The sequence below is a fragment of the Phycodurus eques genome, chromosome 1, assembly GCF_024500275.1.
Source record: "Phycodurus eques isolate BA_2022a chromosome 1, UOR_Pequ_1.1, whole genome shotgun sequence".
Lineage (NCBI taxonomy): Eukaryota > Metazoa > Chordata > Actinopteri > Syngnathiformes > Syngnathidae > Phycodurus > Phycodurus eques.
Window position 1 is genome coordinate 42233632 of NC_084525.1, and position 18897 is coordinate 42252528.

The window sequence follows — 18897 nt, forward strand, 5'->3', positions numbered from 1 at the left end:
TCCTGCGTTCGGGTAGCCGTACAGTAGCTTATTTACAACTTGCTTCCAGTGCATGTCAGCTGAGAGAATGGCAACAGAAGACGACTTGCTCTTTCCTCAAAACAAGGAATATACCTGATTGTGTCATCGACCAACTAAAAGAAGATAAGGTGAGTATAAATGTAAACTTTCATCACACTAATATAGCAGTATAGGCTATAGAATAGCTAAGCCATATTTGCTAGTGTGTGTAAATAAGCTAGCACTCACAACACGTAGACGTTTCTCATTGTAACAAGAAACTTTCTCATTTGAACGAGAAACTTTCTCGTTACAATGAGAAACACGTCCCCCCGTCCCATGTACCTTTAGGGGCTCCGTAGGATTTCCATTAATTAATAATAATAATTTTTTTTTTTTAAAAATCACAAAGTATGTGATTTATTTATTTTTTTTAAGTTTTGGGCTTAGTTTAATGGCACACTATACTGGTAGAAATTGACTAAGTTATTATGAATAAGGAAGTGGCAACTCTGCCGAATGGCCACTACATGGAATAAGGGCACTTTGTACTTTAGTGGAGGAGAGCCAACTCATGCCAGAAAGTATATGCCCCAGCCCTCTTTCAGCACGGGAGTAGTTTTTAGCACTACCCAACAAATCCGGCTAGCTGAGATGGTGAAAAAGAGACTAATCGGCCATTCATAAAAACAATTGGTGAACACCGCACACTTGCGCGACAGTGCAGTCAGGTTTGATCGAGTCGCTTAGTGGGCGGCAGCCTTAACTCTCATAGGTGCGTGTATATATGGCGACATTGTTGTGAATCAACACCATCACAAGTGGACGTTAGTCACCTGAGGTGTCCGGCGTTGCTGTTCTACAATTAGAACAGTCAGACTCTGCCTCACCTATCCAAGAGCGATTCACAGGCCAGTGTGCTCACCCCAGGGAGACCCGGCTAAGAGGACACCACCAAGACCGATGGTCACAGGGCCATCCGTCATCCTCACCGGTCCCCAACAAGGACACAGGGACCCCACCAGTGCCCCCCTAGGCAAATACCATCCCCACTGAGCGCCCAGCATGCTGAACTACCGCTAGTCCCCCACCCACCCCTAGGAGCGCAAGAAGCCCCACACGACTGTTCTCAGGACCCCTAAAACACACCAGGATAGACTCCAAAAAAGCCTCCAAAAAAGTGGTTCCTTTGTAAGAAGAATAATAAACACCATATTGCCACTTATAATAGCTGTATCAATGTTTGCTTTTTGATCATCTTAAAACCATCAATTCAATGCATCTTTTTATCAAAACATTTGGGGGCCTGGCAACATTTGGTCGAAAACCCTGGGCAATACAGGAGTTCATCAGTCCAGTCAATTTTTATGTCAGCGGCTCTTCGACTTCCTCATTTGCCTGAGTGTTGCTTCCTCTTTCGTTTACTGTTTTTCAGAGTGAAGCTTCAAAAAGAGTTTGGTAACGGTTAACATAGACAAAAGAATTCTCGCATAACGGACTTTAAAAACGGAGTAACATATCCCTGACAAATTAGTTTGTATTCATCTTAGAGTCATTGTGTTTGGGGTTGGTGAGACTTGCACAAGATGGGTGAGTACAAGAGAAAGTACATTACTTGTTGAAATACAACAACCTGATAATCTTTTCTCTGTCTGCAGCACCTGCGTATTCATTCATGGATGTTTAACAAAACTGCTTTTTGCAGTTGTGACAATATCTGTCGATGAGTGTAGTTTACATTCTGTGTGCTTGAGTGTGTACGTGCGCCTGTGTGTGTGAAATGTCTGGAGACACCAGCACCCTGTCTTGGAGGAGCATGTCTCCCACCGGCCCCTCGAAGACCCCAGGCATGTCTCCCACATCAACTATTGGCAGGAACAGCATCTTCCCAGTGAAGATTATCAAAGTGTGTTTCCTAAGCAACGGTTTCAACCTCGGCAAGAACTTCAAACTGGTCCGCTGTGACGAAGGAATGACAGTCAGGGTATTTTACAACTACTTTGCTAACTAATACTAGTTTTGTTCTGTGCTGTAGATTCCTGGGTTGGTTGGGGCTAGTGTGCTTATTGGAAGGATTCTGTAAGCTATGGCAGCCTACTTGTGATCGCCAGTATACACTTTGCAATGATCATCAGTCAAACACTGGAATGACACGTACACGAATGAGAAAGACAAATACAGTATTAAGATAAAATGGCACACAAAAAGGCCAGAGCCGAGATTCAAACTCATAAGCTTGTTGCTCTGAGGCAACAAAACTAAACAGTATTCAGTGTACTGCTAACATTGACTTTTACAAAAGCTCCAAACAACTACTGGTACAATTGAGTAATAAAAATAGCACTACTATTACTATTATACTATTAAAGTGGACATAATGGTGTGCTAGTGGTTAGTTCGTCTGTCTCACATTGCTGAGGTTTCCGTTTCAAATCTCATCGTTCCTGTGTGGAGTTTGCATGTTCTCCTTGTGCTTGCTTGGGTGTACCTGGGTACTCCACCTACCTCCCACATTGCAGAAACATGCAAGTTAACTTCATTGAAAACTCTAAATTGTCCATAGGTGTGAATGTGAGTATGAATGCTTGTTTGTCTCTGTGTCCTGGGATGAATAGGCCCTCACACACCTTTTCAAAGCAAATACCCCAAATTATAAAATTTTGATGCCATGCTCCACCCACATTAAATGGCATAGACAAAAAAAATAATGCTTAGCAATTTAGCATTGGCAATTGGCCCTAGATACCTGCTTCCGATTGGGCCTCATTTGAGTAAAGGATAAGGATTTTGATAAAGTAAGCCCTGGAATTTGCCCAAATATGCTGCTTCTAACCAAAATGTATTTTTAAGTGTTTTTCATTTGCCATGTCGTGATAGACGTCCACCTAATTTCGTGTCAATCAGTGAAACCTATCGGGGCAAATGTTTTCTCTTTTTCCCAGAGGGACAACTTAGTGAATTTAGCGGGGTCATTTTTGGGAGTGCTAAAATGTAACTTTTTCACCAGGATACGAATGTTTATAAAAACTGGTGAGTTTTCAGGCATGTTGAGGCAAAAACAATATGTAATAAAGTATTCGGAATAATCATAAACAGCAATTTGAAGAGGGGTACGTTGGTCTAGTGATCAGCAGCACATCTGGCTCAGGTCTGGCCTTTCTGTCTGGTGTTTGTATGTTCTCCCTGTGCTTGCATAGGTTTTCTCCAGGTACTCTGTTTTTCCTCACACATTCAAGAAATATGCATGTTTGGTTAATTGAAGAAACTTTCCTTATGTGTGAATGGTTGTTTGTTTATAATGTATGTGCCATGCGATTGGTTGGCGACCAGTCCAGGGTGTATCCCGCCTCTCCCTTGAAGTCAGCTGGGTTACGCAGGCTCAAGCACACTCGCAACCCTAGGGAAAGATAAGCAATATAGAAGATGGATGGATTTGAAAAGGGCCTAATAATAATTTGCTTATCAGGTTCAATAGTGTTGATTGTACCTTGAAGGACAAACAAAGACTTCACTTGACCCCGCTCAATGTGTTTGATGCTTTACTCAACTGAGGTACATATTGATGTATTACCAAGTCTTCAGCTTCACAGGAAACACACGAAAATCTTCTGTCACAGGATGTCATCAGCATTGTCCTGTCCGGTGGCTGCATGGGCCCAGGCATAATACACACCCTTTGTTACGGTCTGCTCCTCAAACACCTCAAGTCATCGGAGATACACTGGCTGCACCCAGACCTGACCATGGCTGAACTCACCCAGCGATATGAGCAGCAGCACCTGGAGGCTGAGTGGAGGTCTATATACCTCATTGATTGTGGTGGAGCACAGATGCTTGAAGTGAAAAAAGGCACAGTTATTGCAGCTGTTACTTTTCCAGATATGACCTGAGGATCAGATACATTCCATCAGACTTCTTGGAAAAATTCCAAGAGGACAGAACCACCATGCTCTACTTTTACCAGCAGGTCAACTAGTTATTGTTGTTTGAAGGGCTTGTATGGTCCTAAAAGAAATTGAATGGTTTTAAGGTACCTAAAACTGAGTGTTTTTGCAGGTACGCAGTGACTATATGCAGCAGTTTGCCTCTAAAGTCAGTGATGGAATGGCTCTGCAGCTTGGCTGCTTGGAGATTAGGTAGTATAAACTTCCAAGCACACACATCTGTATCAATCTTCTGCATAAAACAACAACAAAAAGTTCTTTTTTTTAATTGTTCTGGCAGGAGATTCTACAAAGACATGAATCCAAATGGACTGGAGAAAAAGTCCAACTTTGAGCTCTTGGAGTAAGTCTGTGCCAAATGCTTTATGGACAATCTCTGACATGCTCATACACTCAGATAACAGGCAGCCGTTGAACACACACATCAAGTTTAGAGGGGAGCTGAGATTCTGGAGTGAAGACAATTTCATTTGGAACATCATACAGAACTCTTTCCCCGTCCACTGCCTGTAACAACAGGTTTAATCTTGGCTATCGGTCTAAAATACCTTCTCTGAATCTTGGAGTCATATGTTTGAGAATGTTGCTCCTCGTCAGAGCTAGGTAGGAACTCGCTACATTTAGTCCGTTACATTTACTCAAGTAACATTTTGGATCAATTGTACTTGTCAGAGTACTTTGAATGCATCTTGCTTTTTACTTTTACTTGAGTATTTATGTTAAGAAGAAACTGTACTTTTACTCCGTTACAATGATCTACATGCCACCCGTGGCACCATTGCTCCAATCCAATGTAAGTACAGTGATGTTTAACTTCAATTTACCAATCCAATGGTACAAAGGAGTCACATGGCAGAACAAAGTTTTCCATTGGGCTTCGCGGGCCAATCAAAGTAACTGGTGACAGCAGAAAATACAACACCTTTAACAGTCTTGTCAGTGCCCAAACTTGGACATTTCAGCCCACTTCCAACTTGAGAAATTACCTTGCGGTAATTTGCAGATGTTTTTGTTTTGGCTGTGCGTATGGCAACATTAGCTTTATTTTATGGTCGCAAGTAAAAGATGAATCTTTTGGGGTACATTCTTCTCTCTCTCTCTCTCTCTCGCTCTCTCTCTCTCTCTCTCTCTCTCTCTCTCTCTCACACACACACACACACACACACGTATATACACACACACACACACATATACACTTTAGCAATAAGTCTGGTTAGCTCTCACGCAGATAAGTCTGGTCAGAAAACAGCTTCTTCATTCAGTCATTTTAGTGGATAAGGCAAATAATGTTTCTCTAAGGCCCTGTGCATCTGTTGTTGGTTTTGGCCACTTAAAAATTTAAATGGTAGCAGGTGTGTGTGGACTCCAATTGAACAAGAGTGTGAATGTGATCGGTTACTTCAGAACACAGCCCCATGACAGTTATAAGAGGGAGTGCATCCTTGTGCAACCAGATTTATTTTTTATGTATTTAATTTAAATTTTCTTTAACCAGGTAAAAAAACCAGTTAAAACAGAACCTATTTTGCATTCGTTACCAACCAAGAAGGTAGCAAGTTAATCATCAAGTCCAAGTCAATCACATACTAGTTTATTTTAGTTTTTTATTTTCACCCCCCTCTCAAAAAGATACACAAATAAATCTGTTGAGTTGTACAAATTCTAGGTCACATTAATGGTGGAAAAGGTTTTTGAATGATGTATTTTGATCAAAATTCTTTTACATCATAAAAACCTTTTTATTGAACAGGGGTGTGTAGACTTTTTATATTCACTGCAGCCTTCTTCCTGTTTTTGTAATCTGCCCGGTTCAACAAGTGGAAACAATATAGTATGAGACCATTTCTTGGAGCTGAATTTTCCTTAATTTGTTATTTTACAAAGATTTTATTCATCATTTCTGATTTTATCATGATGTTTTAGATGAAGTGATATTCTTCAGCCATATCTGAATTTACACAGTCATATTTAGTTTTATTTTATTTGACTATCATGCTCTGATTTAAAAATAAAGCAGAAGTTACTCACGAGTTACTCAGTACTTGAGTAGTTTTTTTTCACTGAATACTTTCTTACTCTTACTCAAGTAATTATTTGGAGGACTACTTTTTGCTTTACTTGAATCATATGATTCCAAAGTAACTTCTCTTACTTGAGTACAATATTTGTCTACTCTTCTCACCTGTGCTTCTCATTTAGAGCAGGGGTGGGCAAACCTTTGTGCTCAAGGTTCCACATTTAATTTTTAAACTGGACAGAGCTTTGTATGTAAAATATGTGTAAATGTTAAAAAATATTTGTTTGATTATTATTAACTAAAATTAAATGTATATGTAAAATTGTTTACTTTACAAATATTACAAAATTGCATTATCTATGATAAATTAATTAACCAATTATTAAATTATTCATTCATTCAGGCGGGGTACACCCTGAACTGGTCGCCAGCCAATCGCAGGGAACACATAAACACACAGCCATTCACATTCACATTCACACATATGGACAATTTAGAGTTAACCTACCATACATGTTTTTGGAATGTGAGAGGAAACCGGAGTACCCGGAGAAAACCCACGCAGGTATGGGGAGAACATGCAAACTCCACACAGAGGAGGCAGGGACTTGAACCTGGGACGTCATAACTGTGAGGCAGATGTGCTAACTAGCCGTCCACCATGCCCCATTATTCCATTAGATGAATCAAAACCACAATGACTAAATACGATTTAAATAAGCTATTAGCTATTTTTAAAACAGGGCCACGTGGTACTCATGTACAGTAGCCCTTGGGGGCACCCTAATGCCCGCGAGCAACATGTTGGTGACCCCTTTTTTAGAGTCTTCAATTAACCTAATGCCTAGATCAGACTACAGGATTGTAGCCCCGACAGTGGCCCGATGAGCTATTGCGGGTGATTTCCCAGATCAGGACCGACATATTTTTTCTCGGGAACGACAAAACTTCTTGTGTGACATAATCCAGGACCAACGATTTGACCCTACGATAGCCCTACGATACCAAAATGAAGTCTAGCATGTTTGATTGTTTGGATATCTTCTGTGTAGTGTGACCCATCGACGACAACTCTCCGATAGCGCCGTCGACCAGTAGGATTGTGTATTGCGACCGGTGTAAGGCTCCCCCGTGCTTGCTGTTGTCAACATACTTGGTCGCCGTTGTCAACATTTAATAACAAACCAATGTTTACCAAAGCTTTAAAGCATGATTTGACAGAACGCCGGCATGTTTACGTACAACCGTTAGTGCTAGCACTAGCTTTCTAGGCTACATAATGTTTGTTGCCCAGCCCGGTCGCGTTGACCGGCGACGGTTTCTGGTTCCGCCTCTCCGACACTGTTTGATTTGACAAGATAAAGCGTGAGGCGGCGCGGTGATAACTGGTGAGCACATCAGCCTTATAGTTCTGAGGACCAGGATTCAAATCCAGCCTCACCTCTGTGGATTTTCCATGTTCTCCGCGTGCCTGCGTGGGTTTTCTCTGGGTCGTCCGGTTTCCTCCCCAAAAATATGCACGGGAGGTTAACTCTAAATTGTCCGTAGGTGTGAATGTGAGTGCAAATGGTTGTGTGTTTATATGTGCCCTGGAATTGGCTGGCAACCAGTTCTGGGTTTTCTCCACCTCCTGCCCCCAGTTAGCTGGGATAGGCTCCAGCACACCCACAACCCTTGTGAGGATAAGGGGTGTAGAAAATGGATGGAATGGAAGCCTAGGGATTATAAAAGACGGGATGCGTTGGTATCGGAATACATGTTGTATAGTGTTGCCACTGTCTGACGGAGATACGATGCAGTTTTTCACAAGTGCAAAACAAGACCTCAATCACAAATATTTTATTACACGAATGCCTCTTTGACAGTGTCAATGAAAATGTTTCGATTGAATCAAGTGGTCAATGTGTGTGTACATGTAGGCTAGACAGATGACAGCCATGTACAGTACAGCTGTGATTTATAAGTTTCATGGTTTCTCAAGATATATCTGCCTGTTCTCCATTAGGAAGGATGTTGGGCTGGACCTGTTCTTTCCAAAAGAGTTGATCAACAGCATGAAGGTATAGATCCATCACAAGTTCTGCGGTGTTCTCTGCCACCTAAATCTGATTTGTTTGTTTTGATTTACCACGCATCAGTCAAAGCAGCTGCGTCGCATGGTCCGGCAGACGTTTCAAGGCTATGGCACGCTGAACCAAGAGCAGTGCATGGCCAAGTTCTTCAGCACTCTGGCTCAATGTTACAGCTATACACAGGAGAGATTTGCCTGCCAGCTGGTGGTGAGTCTGTGTGGAATGAAAGAAAGTACAGTATATAAACTTTCCCAAGCCCACATCTCCCAGGAGTTACATTGTTACATAGCGTGACAATTACATGCCACAACATTAGGTACACCTGTATCTGCTGTGTCAAATATTAAGCCTTTTTAAAAAAAAAAAAAAAAAAAAAACAGCCTACAGCCTTCTGTGAAGCACCAACCAATGCTGCTTCCTGTTTCAAAAGTAACACAGCAAGCCAGTACGCTCATAGTTTATTTCCCCTCCAGATGTAGGTTCTTCCAGAGGTGCAGCCAACAATGGCAACACTTTTAAATCTGCTGTAACAAAGTTAGTAATAGTAACACCATTTAGACAGCTAATAACCGTGGGATGATTATTTTAATACAATTATTGCCATACACATTGCTTCCTTATCCATACTGCAATCCCATTCTCTTTGTGTTTGGGAGAAAAAGGCATACAAACAGTGGCGGGCAAAGGTATGTTGCTGTTGCTGAACTAATACTCCCGCCCACCCCCCTTAAAGAAGGTTGTCAACAGGGGCGGGTTGGGGTAAGATTGCTTGGATGCCATTGCTTGCCAGCCCGATGCCCCCCCAAGCTAGATGCCAGGGGTCACTAAACCCTCCCTCCCTGCACACCACTGCATACAAACCTTCTGACAGTGGTATAATCTTTGTGAAGACCAGATTTTTGATGCAGCAGTGGCTGCTGAGTGGCACATGAAAACCTTTACCACAAGCTCATTTTGGGAATTATTTTAGATCACTGACCCATTTTAAAGAGTGCTGGTCTGTGCTACAGTATAGTCTCACAGGCAAGATTGTGTATGTGACTGTGTTTCCATAAAGCACGGTTGGCGTGTAACCATAGACCTGGTCATCGGAGCTGAAGGTATCAGTCAACAAACTGACAACTCAACAGTAAGCTCTCTCTTTTTAAATAAAATACATTCCTACTGTTATTGGACATCTTGGTGAAAGAAATATGTTTTTTTTTCCCCAGCCTGTCTGCCTGGCCACATTCTCTCAGGTCAGCAGTATCTTGTGCTCTGCAGAAAGCCACGGCCGAGCTCTGCTCACGGTATACATAGAGGGAACCAAGCAGGTAACCTTCCCTGCATCCTTGATGCTAAGTAACAGAGAGTGTCATATTTGCATAAAGCATGTTGGGTGATAATGAAGTTGAAACACTTTGTTACTGTACTTAAGTAGATTTTTCAGGTATCTGTACTTATTTATATTTCTGATGACACTTTTCTTTTACACTCAACATTCGAGAACAAATAAATGTACTTTACACTCCTTTGTCAAAATACTCATTTTCAAACTCTGCGGATGATGACACGATTTTAAAAAGACAAAGGTGATGTCCACCGCAGTTGTGATCTTGATTGATTGAGATCTTTGGGTCTTTTAAGGCGGAAAACCAGGGACAGCAATGACATGGAGGAACATGAACCAGGGCTTATTAACGACAACGGCATCAGATTCAGAGAAGCACGATATTCCCCATCCATGGCCATATTTAACTCAGTAGTTTAAGAATCGTTAGTTTTTGTCAGCTACAAGGATAATTCATGGCGATTGCGTTGTGTCTTGTGCCAACTTAAAAAAAACACACACCATTTATGGCATTCAAATATTTGTCTAATCTGAAAAAACACATATGGGTATGGTGTATTTCTTCTGTTGTTAGCTAACGTTTTGCATTTTTTGTGACTCAATTCATAATGTCAGCAAAGCTACGCGAACTGAGCCAACATTACGTAGTGCAATAATGAACATGATTTTTTTTCTTCTTCTCGGTACGAGCACTATGTGTAAGTTATTGAAAGAGGTCAACCATTTTGTGTGCACTTGCTTTGTTGTCATGTCGTTATGACAATGTAATTGAAAGTTAAAAAAATAATAAAATTTTTACTTTTCACTTTTGCACTTTAGTACGTTATAGTCTATACTTTTTAAATTTGACTTCAATACAGGAGTTGACTCAGTACTTAGTCTTTTTGTTGTTGTTTTTAGATTTCTGTTATTGTAATTTCTCTAAGTACAGAGTGTGCGTACTATTGCCACCTTTGCACCAACAGATCTTTTCATCTTCCTCTCATAAAAATAAATGTAAAAAAAAAACATGCTGCCAGTGTTACAGGACTCGAAAAGTGCTCTGACCTTTTTGTGGTTTAGTTTTAGCACTAAATATCCTGTTCCACCCTGCAGCCTCTTTCAGTGAGTACGGCGTCTATGGCTGTAGCAGAAAACATGGCTAACCTAATTGACGGCTTCTGTCAGCTGGAATGCTCCACTCAGGGCTCGCTTATTAGCAGGCCAAGCAAAGGTACACATTTGAAGCGGTGGCCTAAAATGAAAAACTCATTTAAAATGATCGCATGTGATGCATTTAATAAAAACATTAACGATTTATTCTTACAGTGAGACTGAAACTGCCTGACATTCCTAAACAGTGAGTTAAACCTTAATAGGGCACCCTCAAAATATACTTGAAAATTTATGTCAACCATGGAAAGTTATTGGAACATATACTTTATTAAATGTACTGTACTTCCCATGGGCTCACCACCTGTGGGAGGGGCCAAGGGGGTCGGGTGCTCTGTGAGCTTGGTGGCAGCCAAAGGCGGGGACCATGGCGGTTCGATCCCCAGCTAAAGAAGCTAGTTCTAGGGACTTGGAACATCACCTGTCTGGCAGGGAAAGAGCCTGAGCTGGTGTGCGAGGTTGAGAAATTCAGACTGGACATAGTCGGGCTCACCTCAATACATAGCTTAGTCTCCAGTACCAATCTTCTCGCATTCCAATTCTACTCAACCTTTTTGGAATACTTTGAGGGGGTGTTGGAGAGCGCTCCCAATGGAGAGTCCCTTGTTCTGCTTGGGGACTTCACCACTCATTTGGGCAATGGCAGTGAGACCCGGAGGGGTGTGATAAGGAAGAACCCCCCACCACTGCTATCACAACCCGAGAAGTGTTCTGTTATTGGACCTGTGCTTGTCACGGACTGTCCATAACTAACACCATGTTCAGACATAAGGATGTCCACATGTGCACGTGGCACCAGGTCACCCGAGGCCGCAGTTCAATGATCAACTTTGAGTTTGTTTCATTGGACTTACGCCAGCATGTCTTGGACACTCGGGTGAAGAAAGGGACAAAGCTAACAACTGTCACCACCTGGTGGGGTGTTGCTTCCAATGGTAAGGGAAGATACCAATCTGCCAAACGTATTGTGAGGGTCTGCTGGGAACGTCTGGCAGAATCTCCTGTCAAAAGGAGTTTAAACTCCCACCTCCATCAGAACTTCACCCACGTCCCGGGGGATTGAGTCCGAGGGGACCATGTTCCACGCCTCCATTGTTGAGGTGGCCGACCGGAGCTGTGGCCGTAAGGTGGTAGGTGCCTGTCGTGGTGGCTATCCCCCAAACCCATTAGTGGACACCAGCGATAAGGGATGCCGTCAAGCTGAAGGAGGAGTACTATTGGGGTTTTCTGGCCTGTGGGACTCCGGAGGCAGCTGATGGGTACCGGCTGGACAAGTGGAATGCAGCTTTGGTGGTCGCTGAGGCAAAAACCGGGGCATGGGAGGAGTTTGGTGAGGCCATGGAAAATTGCTTTCAGATGGTTTCAAAGAAATTCTGGTCCACCATCTCCACTCAGGAGGGGCAGTGCACCATCTACACTGTGTATAGTGGAGATGGCGTGCTGCTGACGTCAACTCAGGACGCTGTGAGTCAGTGGCTTGAATACTTTGAAGACCTCAATTCTACTGACACACCTTCCTGGGAGAAAGTAGAGTCTGGGGACTCTGAGGTGGGTTTCCTGGGGTTGAAGTCACTGAGGTGGTTAAAAAGCTCCTCTGTGGCAGGGCCCTTGGAGTGAATGAGATCTGCTCGGAGTTCCTAAAGGCTCTGGCTGTTGTAGGGCTGTCCTGGTTGACACGCTTCTGTAACATCACCTGGACCTCAGGGACAGTGCCTCTGGATCGGCAGACCAGCATGGTGGTCCCCCTTATTAAGAAGGGGGACGAGAGGATGTGTTCCAACTATAGGGGGATCACACTCCTCAGCCTCCCTGGTAAGGTTTATTCAAGGGTTCTGGAGAGGAGGGTCCATCAAGAAGTTGAATCTCAGATTCAAGAGGAGCAGTGTGGTTTTTGTCCTGGCTGTGGAACAGTGGACCAGCTCTACACCATCAGCAGGGTCCTCGAGGGTGCATGGGAGTTCACCCAACCAGTCTACATGTGTTTTGTGGACCATCGTTCGACCATGTCCCTCTGAGTGTCCTGTGATGGTCTCTCCGGCAGTATGGGGTATCGAACCCCTGATAGGGGCTGTTCGTTCCCTGTACGACCAGTGTCAGAGTTTGGTCCGCATTGCTGGCAGTAAGTCAAATATGTTTCTGCTTAAGCTGCTGCTCCCGTGACCCGACCTTGGATAAGTGGAAGTACTGTAAATGGATGGATGGATAAATTTACTGCATAAAGATTTATTTTATTTTGTTTACTTTTGTTGGTGATATTTTCAATTACTATATGTCACAGTGATGTAAATGTAATAGTTATTATTCAATTAAATTCATTTTACAACTTTTGTTTTTTTTAGACAAAATAATTTGAATTATAAGAAACTTGAATTTCTGCATGAGAAAAGACCATTAGCTGCTTTTGTAGTTAGCCTTTTTTGACATCTCGGGCTCAGAAATGCTGTTTAATCTCTTCTAGCAATGATTCCACTGGACCCAAGAAAGGTTTGGCTAAGTTTAATACTTAACTTACATACTTGCAATAAACTAATATGCATGCACAGTAAACATACACTGGCATATTTTCATCATTTTGCTCTCCTGTCTTCAGTTTCAGACATTTATGCTGAGATTGCTGAAAACACAATGGACCCATGTGGTGAGTCAGGTTTCATCAAACCCTAATAATACCTAAAAATAAGAATGCAGTACTTCCATTTACAAAAAAAATGTGTTCATGTGTCCAGAAAAACACAAGATCTCCCAAGATGAGATAATTGTAGGTCACATCCTGGGTGAGGGCTTTTTTGGAGAGGTTCATGATGGTGTGTATAAAGGCCAGGTAAGTTGATTTGCAGTGTTGCTGTAATGACATCACTGCAAAGCCTGCACTGTACGATCACTGCGGTGTCGGTGTTTTGTGTATGAAGACAGGCGAGACGATCCGGGTGGCCATCAAAATCTGCAAGGACTGCTCAGCAGCCGTGAAGGAAAAGTTTCTTAGTGAAGCTTGTCAGTTTGTTCATGTTCACAGCAAACATCTATGCATGCTCTGTCTGGAATTAATCATATACATAAAATGCCTTAAACGCTGATTGAATTGCAGCCTTGATGAAAAATCTGGACCATCCCCACATTGTGCGCCTGATTGGAGTCATTGCTGCTGATCCAGTCTGTATTGTCATGGAACTCTATGAACATGGAGAGGTGTGCATGCGTTTTAAGAAAATGATGTTCCATCACAGTTAATGTTGAAAGATACCAACAAAATTGTGGGCTATTATCATAGGATGACATGGAATGTAATAGTAATTTCCACATACCACGAAAATACTCCACATACATAATCTTGCGTTTGATCATCTTGCATAAAAAAAATGTCCACGATAGGAACCCAACCTGCATGCTGTTCTTTTTCTCTTCTCCAATCTTTTGCTAAATGGCAATGCTATTGGGCATAAGACAGAATAATGGAGACCTCAACAGATCTGTTGGTGAAGGAAACAGAGGCAATGATGACGTGATGGGCAGGTTTGGTGTTAAGGAAAGTAACTCTGAAGGGCAGATGGTGGTGGATTTTGCAAAGAGGAAAACATGGCTGTGGTGAACACTGATTTCAAAAGAGAGGAACCCAGTGAGATACAAGAGCGGAGGCTGGTGCACACAGGTGGACTATATTCTATGTCAACGATGCAACCTGAGGAAACCGTAAGGTGGTGGCAGGAGAGAGTGTTAGGCAGACAACAGTGGATGGCATTGTGTAAAATGACTGAGTTGAGAAAAAGGAAGCATGATTATAGAGTGAAAGATCAAATGGTGGAAGTTGGAGGAACTTTAAGAAGTACAAAAAGGTCTGGGTTTTTGAAGGGTCAGCGAAGAAGTTAGGGAATAGTGAAAGAACTGAAGATGACAAAGGCCAAAGTGTATGATGTGTTGGACACAAAGGAAGGAGAAAAGGAGTTCTACAAATTAGTCTGGCAGAGGTATCGAGCTTGGAAGGATTTGCAACAGGTTAGGGTGAGTAAAGACAGTTATGGAGATGTACTGATAGGTGGGGAGAGGGTGTCGAGTTGATGGAAGAATTAATTTGAGGGGTTGACGAGTGAGGAAAATAAAAAAAGAGAGGAAAGAGGTGGTGGAAACAGGACCTCAGCAAGATTGGAAATGGAGGAAAGCTCTGACGAGGTTGAAGAGTGGAAAGGCACTAGAAACAAACTTGCGAAAGTATGGAAGTGGCAAAGTGTGATGGCATACAGGTGGAGGTGACAGAGTTAAAGATGCTGAGAATCTGCTTGGGAGTGATGAGGATGGATATGATCAGGAATGAGCTCATCAGAGGGACAGCACAGACTACAATGTTTGGAGACACAGCCAGAGAGGAAACAATGAAATGCTTTGGACGTGTGCAGTGGATAGTGGATCTGTACGTCGGTAGAAGGATGCTGGAAATTGAGTTGTCAGGCAGGGTTCAAATCCCGTATTAGTATTCTCATGTTTTTTTATTTTTTGGAAAGAAGCAGCCGCACAGAAAACGATTTTAGTGGACAGACACAGGGGAATAGGGTTGTGAACCACAGCAGAAGGATAGGTAGACAGTCTAGATATTTGACTACAAGTAACAATACCAAGTCAAATAGGTGGAGTTAGAGCAGAAGCTGCAGAGAACAGAGATTAAATAAGATTTTTCACTGTGGCAATCCCAGAAAGGGTTTACCTGAAAGGGAAAGAAGATGGCAAGTTCTCAGAGTAAAGTAGACGCACTGCACATTAGTCCAAACTGCACTCACAATAATAAACCATTATCTGATTAAAAGTAATACTTCTTTGATAGTGTAAGGCGGAACTTACCTTTCGTTGAATTTTGCTTTTCCTATCGTTTGGAAAATAAATTGCCTTATCCAGAGACAATATCCGGAAAAATCATGAAAGGTGAGTTCTTATACTATACGAACAGTGTTGCAACAGTCACTGTCATGAACGGAACAGAGGATAGGACCCAAAAATGCATGACTCCAAAACAAATGCACAGTTTCCAAAAAGAGAGGTTTAATAGACGGGCATAGGTCGGTACACAGGCAGGCAATCCAAGAAAGGCAACAGTATCCAAAAACATGAGGCAAAGAGGCGAGGTCGATAATTGGAACAGGGTCAAGTCTTACTGTGAGTCTGTGACGTGGAAACAAGGAATGCTGGAACGCGACGACAAGATACAACGAACTGGCAACGAGAGGGAATGAGACACAAGGTTAAATACAATAAGTAATTAGGGTGAACGAGGCACAGGTGGTGAAGATGCTCACAGGAGCAGGTGTGTGTGAAACAGGGGGGGGGGAGACAAAATCCGGAACACACACCCATGACAGTTACCTTGAAAAAGTAACTTAGTTACTTTACTGATTACTTTATTTAAAAAGTAACTACGATAAGTTAGAAAAAAGTAAATTTTTAGTTACATTCAGCAGCTGTCAAATGGCAGGAATATCACTTATCCACAGTACAAAAAAGAAATTCGCTTAACTATACCCATTACTTTTTCGCTTAACTATACCCATTACGCCACACAAGTTACAGTTACATCAACATGAACCACTGACCTAAATATAAGTGTAGTTGAAGCTACATTAAAACAGCAACCTATTGCAGACTTGACATGACAACACACCTAAGTAAGTAAGTACCTAAACGTAAACAAGCACACCATTCTCAGTACACTTCTCTAAAGACTCTTACCTGATAGATAATTGTGGTCCATGAAGGCAACTGTGTGTGTGTGTTTGTGTGTGCGTGTGCGTGCGTGCGTGTATGTAAACGTAAAAGTGAGTGGCAGTTTGATATTGGGCGCATACAAACACACACACATAACTACGCACACACACACACGCACACACACATGCACACACACCATTGCTCCTACTATCGTAATTTTGATGCGAAGAGGGAGAAAAGGTGACAAGATTACGCAACTGTATTACTAGCAAAGCTGTGGGTGATTGACAGGGGGAGAAGCACTTACTTACGTGACGTCAGCCGTGCAGCGCATGAAACCAGCTCACAGTCCGGACTACAATGAAGTTGAAACTTCTCACTTTTCATTGTAAATATTATTTAAGTATTGTAAGTCCTTCAATGAGTCTGTTCTTGCCCTCCATGACCGATTTATGACCACACACTTCGGTATGAATAATTACCCCACAATGTATTGAGCGCTTAACACGCCAATAAAACTGTATTCTTAATGTGCCAAAAAAAAAAAGTAACAACCATGAAACACACTTTTTACAAAGTAAAATAAGAAAAATACTGTGGCCATAGTGAAATCGTGCATTTCTTTGCATTTTTATGGTTCTGAACCGTCACTGTGCATTGTAGAATCAACAATCACCTCCCAATTGCATTCTTCCACTTATTGAGAAATCAGCAGTCTCTGTGAATGGTTAAGTGCTGCTGATTGGCTGGACTGTGAGTTTTTGATTGACCAGCCACAAATCAGTACTTGGTGAGATACAGTGATGACTCAAAAGTAACTATTAATTGCTACAAAATGTAACTGTAGTCTGATTACTCTCCAAGACTAAGTAACTTACTTTGCTTGTTACTCAAAATGGTGGAATTTTGGAGTAATGTATTACTGGCATCATTGTGTACTAATCCTTAGTGTGTATTGCTTGTATTCATTGTGTGTTTATGTCCCACCTGAGTAATGGGAGATGGTGACTTTTCAAAGGTTGCTTTGGTATTAGTTGGGCCTCTTGTATTCAGAAGGCTATAACCACCTCCCTCAACTTTAATCTCCCATGCGTTAAAAATGTTTCATTGTTCATTTCCATACATGGGAACGGAACACCTACACCAACCACTGAATTGAATATAAAGGGTTAATAACACACGTAATGTTGGAGAACCTAAAAACAGTGTGATGAATAATAGCCCATGATTTTTCATTGCTATCTTTTGTTTTAGATCCTATAGGATCATGCACATGGTCATACAGGTGTGGCCAGTCAGTCAGTGTATATGTGGAAAAAAAGCCAATCAGTTAGTCATTTTATTTCTTTTTTGTGTGTATGGTGTCAGCTGGGGAAATATCTGGTGGAGCAGAAATATGTCCTGACAACAGCAACATTAATCCTGTACTGTCTACAAATCTGCAAAGCCTTAGTTTACCTAGAGGGCCTCAACATGGTGCACAGGTATGTGCAGATCACCTTTCCCCTCTACATGTGGCATTTTCAACTTCATTGTGCATTCTACCCTGCTTATGTAGAGATATAGCGGTGAGAAACATCCTTGTGGCATCTCCTGACTGTGTCAAGCTTGGTGACTTTGGTCTCTCTCGCTACATAGATGACCAGGAGTACTACAAAGGTACACACATATTCACAAGCACAAATATTTCAGGTGTCAGTGTTCATCTATTCAAACCTCTCTCCTTGATTATGCAGCATCTGTTTCACGATTGCCAATCAAATGGATGGCACCAGAATCCATCAACTTCAGACGGTTCACCGTTGCCAGTGATGTCTGGATGTTTGGTTAGAGTCCCCCTCATGCATGAACACAAATGTTTAATGAAGCATAGACCCACTGCCAATGTCAGTCTGTGCTAGAGATGAAACAGTATGAACAGTTCATACAGTATTACAATTACCAGGAGCAATATGGTCATTGGTAACGGCATTATCACAATATTGCTAAAAGCAATTTAACAAATAAATTACAGATACATGCATCCAAAGCATTGCAACGAGTTTTGTTCAGAATACAAAAAATATGATGCCAGCAACTCTATGCACTTTGCACATTAGAAATTAACAACAGTTACCAAACAGGGTTTTCATGCATGCAAGATCCCAAGAAAATTCATTGCGTTAAAAAATGGACAGTACTTTTCCCTAGTCTTTATCAGTTAATGGGTTTGTGACCAGTATCCAAGTCCCACCTGTGGTTCCATTCTTGTTCAGTAAAAATACAAAATAAATAAATAAATAAAACACGTGGCGCTGATATCTTCTCTTATTGGTCACAAGAATGACATCAGCGAGTAAAGCGATACAAATAAAAACCAAATGAAGCCATTTATTAATAACTTTAATAATCAACCAGACAATCTATCTTATGCCCTGCGATTGGCTGGCCACCAGTTCAGGGTGTACCCCGCCTCCTGCCCAACGATAGCTGGGATAGGCTCCAGCACGTCCGCGACCCTAAAGAGGAGAACCGGTTCAGAAAATAGATGGATGGATGGACAATCTATCTTAGCAGCCGAATGTATTTTAAAAGAAGGTGCTAGCATGCTCAACTAGGTGTAAAAAGATGTATCAGTCAAGTTGAGTCACAGTAATGATTTTCAAGCATGGCAGGAACATATAGTTTTTTGTCTTTATTTAACATATACAAAAACAA

At 41.9% G+C, this 18897-nt stretch overlaps 1 protein-coding gene across 3 annotated transcripts in view; it reads left to right on the forward strand.

Moving 5' to 3' along the window:
* The window catches only part of LOC133411001 (protein-tyrosine kinase 2-beta-like), a 37345-nt gene that overhangs the window by 46 nt on the left and 18402 nt on the right, over window positions 1–18897 (forward strand). For 2 of the 3 annotated variants that reach the window (XM_061692778.1, XM_061692797.1), the window contains exons 2-21: window positions 50–1590; window positions 1659–1984; window positions 3618–3796; window positions 3880–3967; window positions 4057–4136; window positions 4225–4287; window positions 7967–8021; window positions 8100–8240; window positions 9091–9162; window positions 9245–9346; window positions 10459–10576; window positions 10672–10702; window positions 12974–12999; window positions 13106–13153; window positions 13242–13336; window positions 13425–13506; window positions 13601–13701; window positions 17569–17684; window positions 17759–17859; window positions 17937–18026. In XM_061692778.1, the coding sequence (XP_061548762.1) occupies window positions 1781–1984; window positions 3618–3796; window positions 3880–3967; window positions 4057–4136; window positions 4225–4287; window positions 7967–8021; window positions 8100–8240; window positions 9091–9162; window positions 9245–9346; window positions 10459–10576; window positions 10672–10702; window positions 12974–12999; window positions 13106–13153; window positions 13242–13336; window positions 13425–13506; window positions 13601–13701; window positions 17569–17684; window positions 17759–17859; window positions 17937–18026 (1792 nt within the window). In that variant the 5' untranslated portion in view covers window positions 50–1590; window positions 1659–1780. Of the gene's footprint in view, window positions 1–49; window positions 1985–3617; window positions 3797–3879; window positions 3968–4056; window positions 4137–4224; window positions 4288–7966; window positions 8022–8099; window positions 8241–9090; window positions 9163–9244; window positions 9347–10458; window positions 10577–10671; window positions 10703–12973; window positions 13000–13105; window positions 13154–13241; window positions 13337–13424; window positions 13507–13600; window positions 13702–17568; window positions 17685–17758; window positions 17860–17936; window positions 18027–18897 lie in introns of all 3 variants that reach the window. The other variant, XM_061692787.1, reaches the window with a different exon arrangement.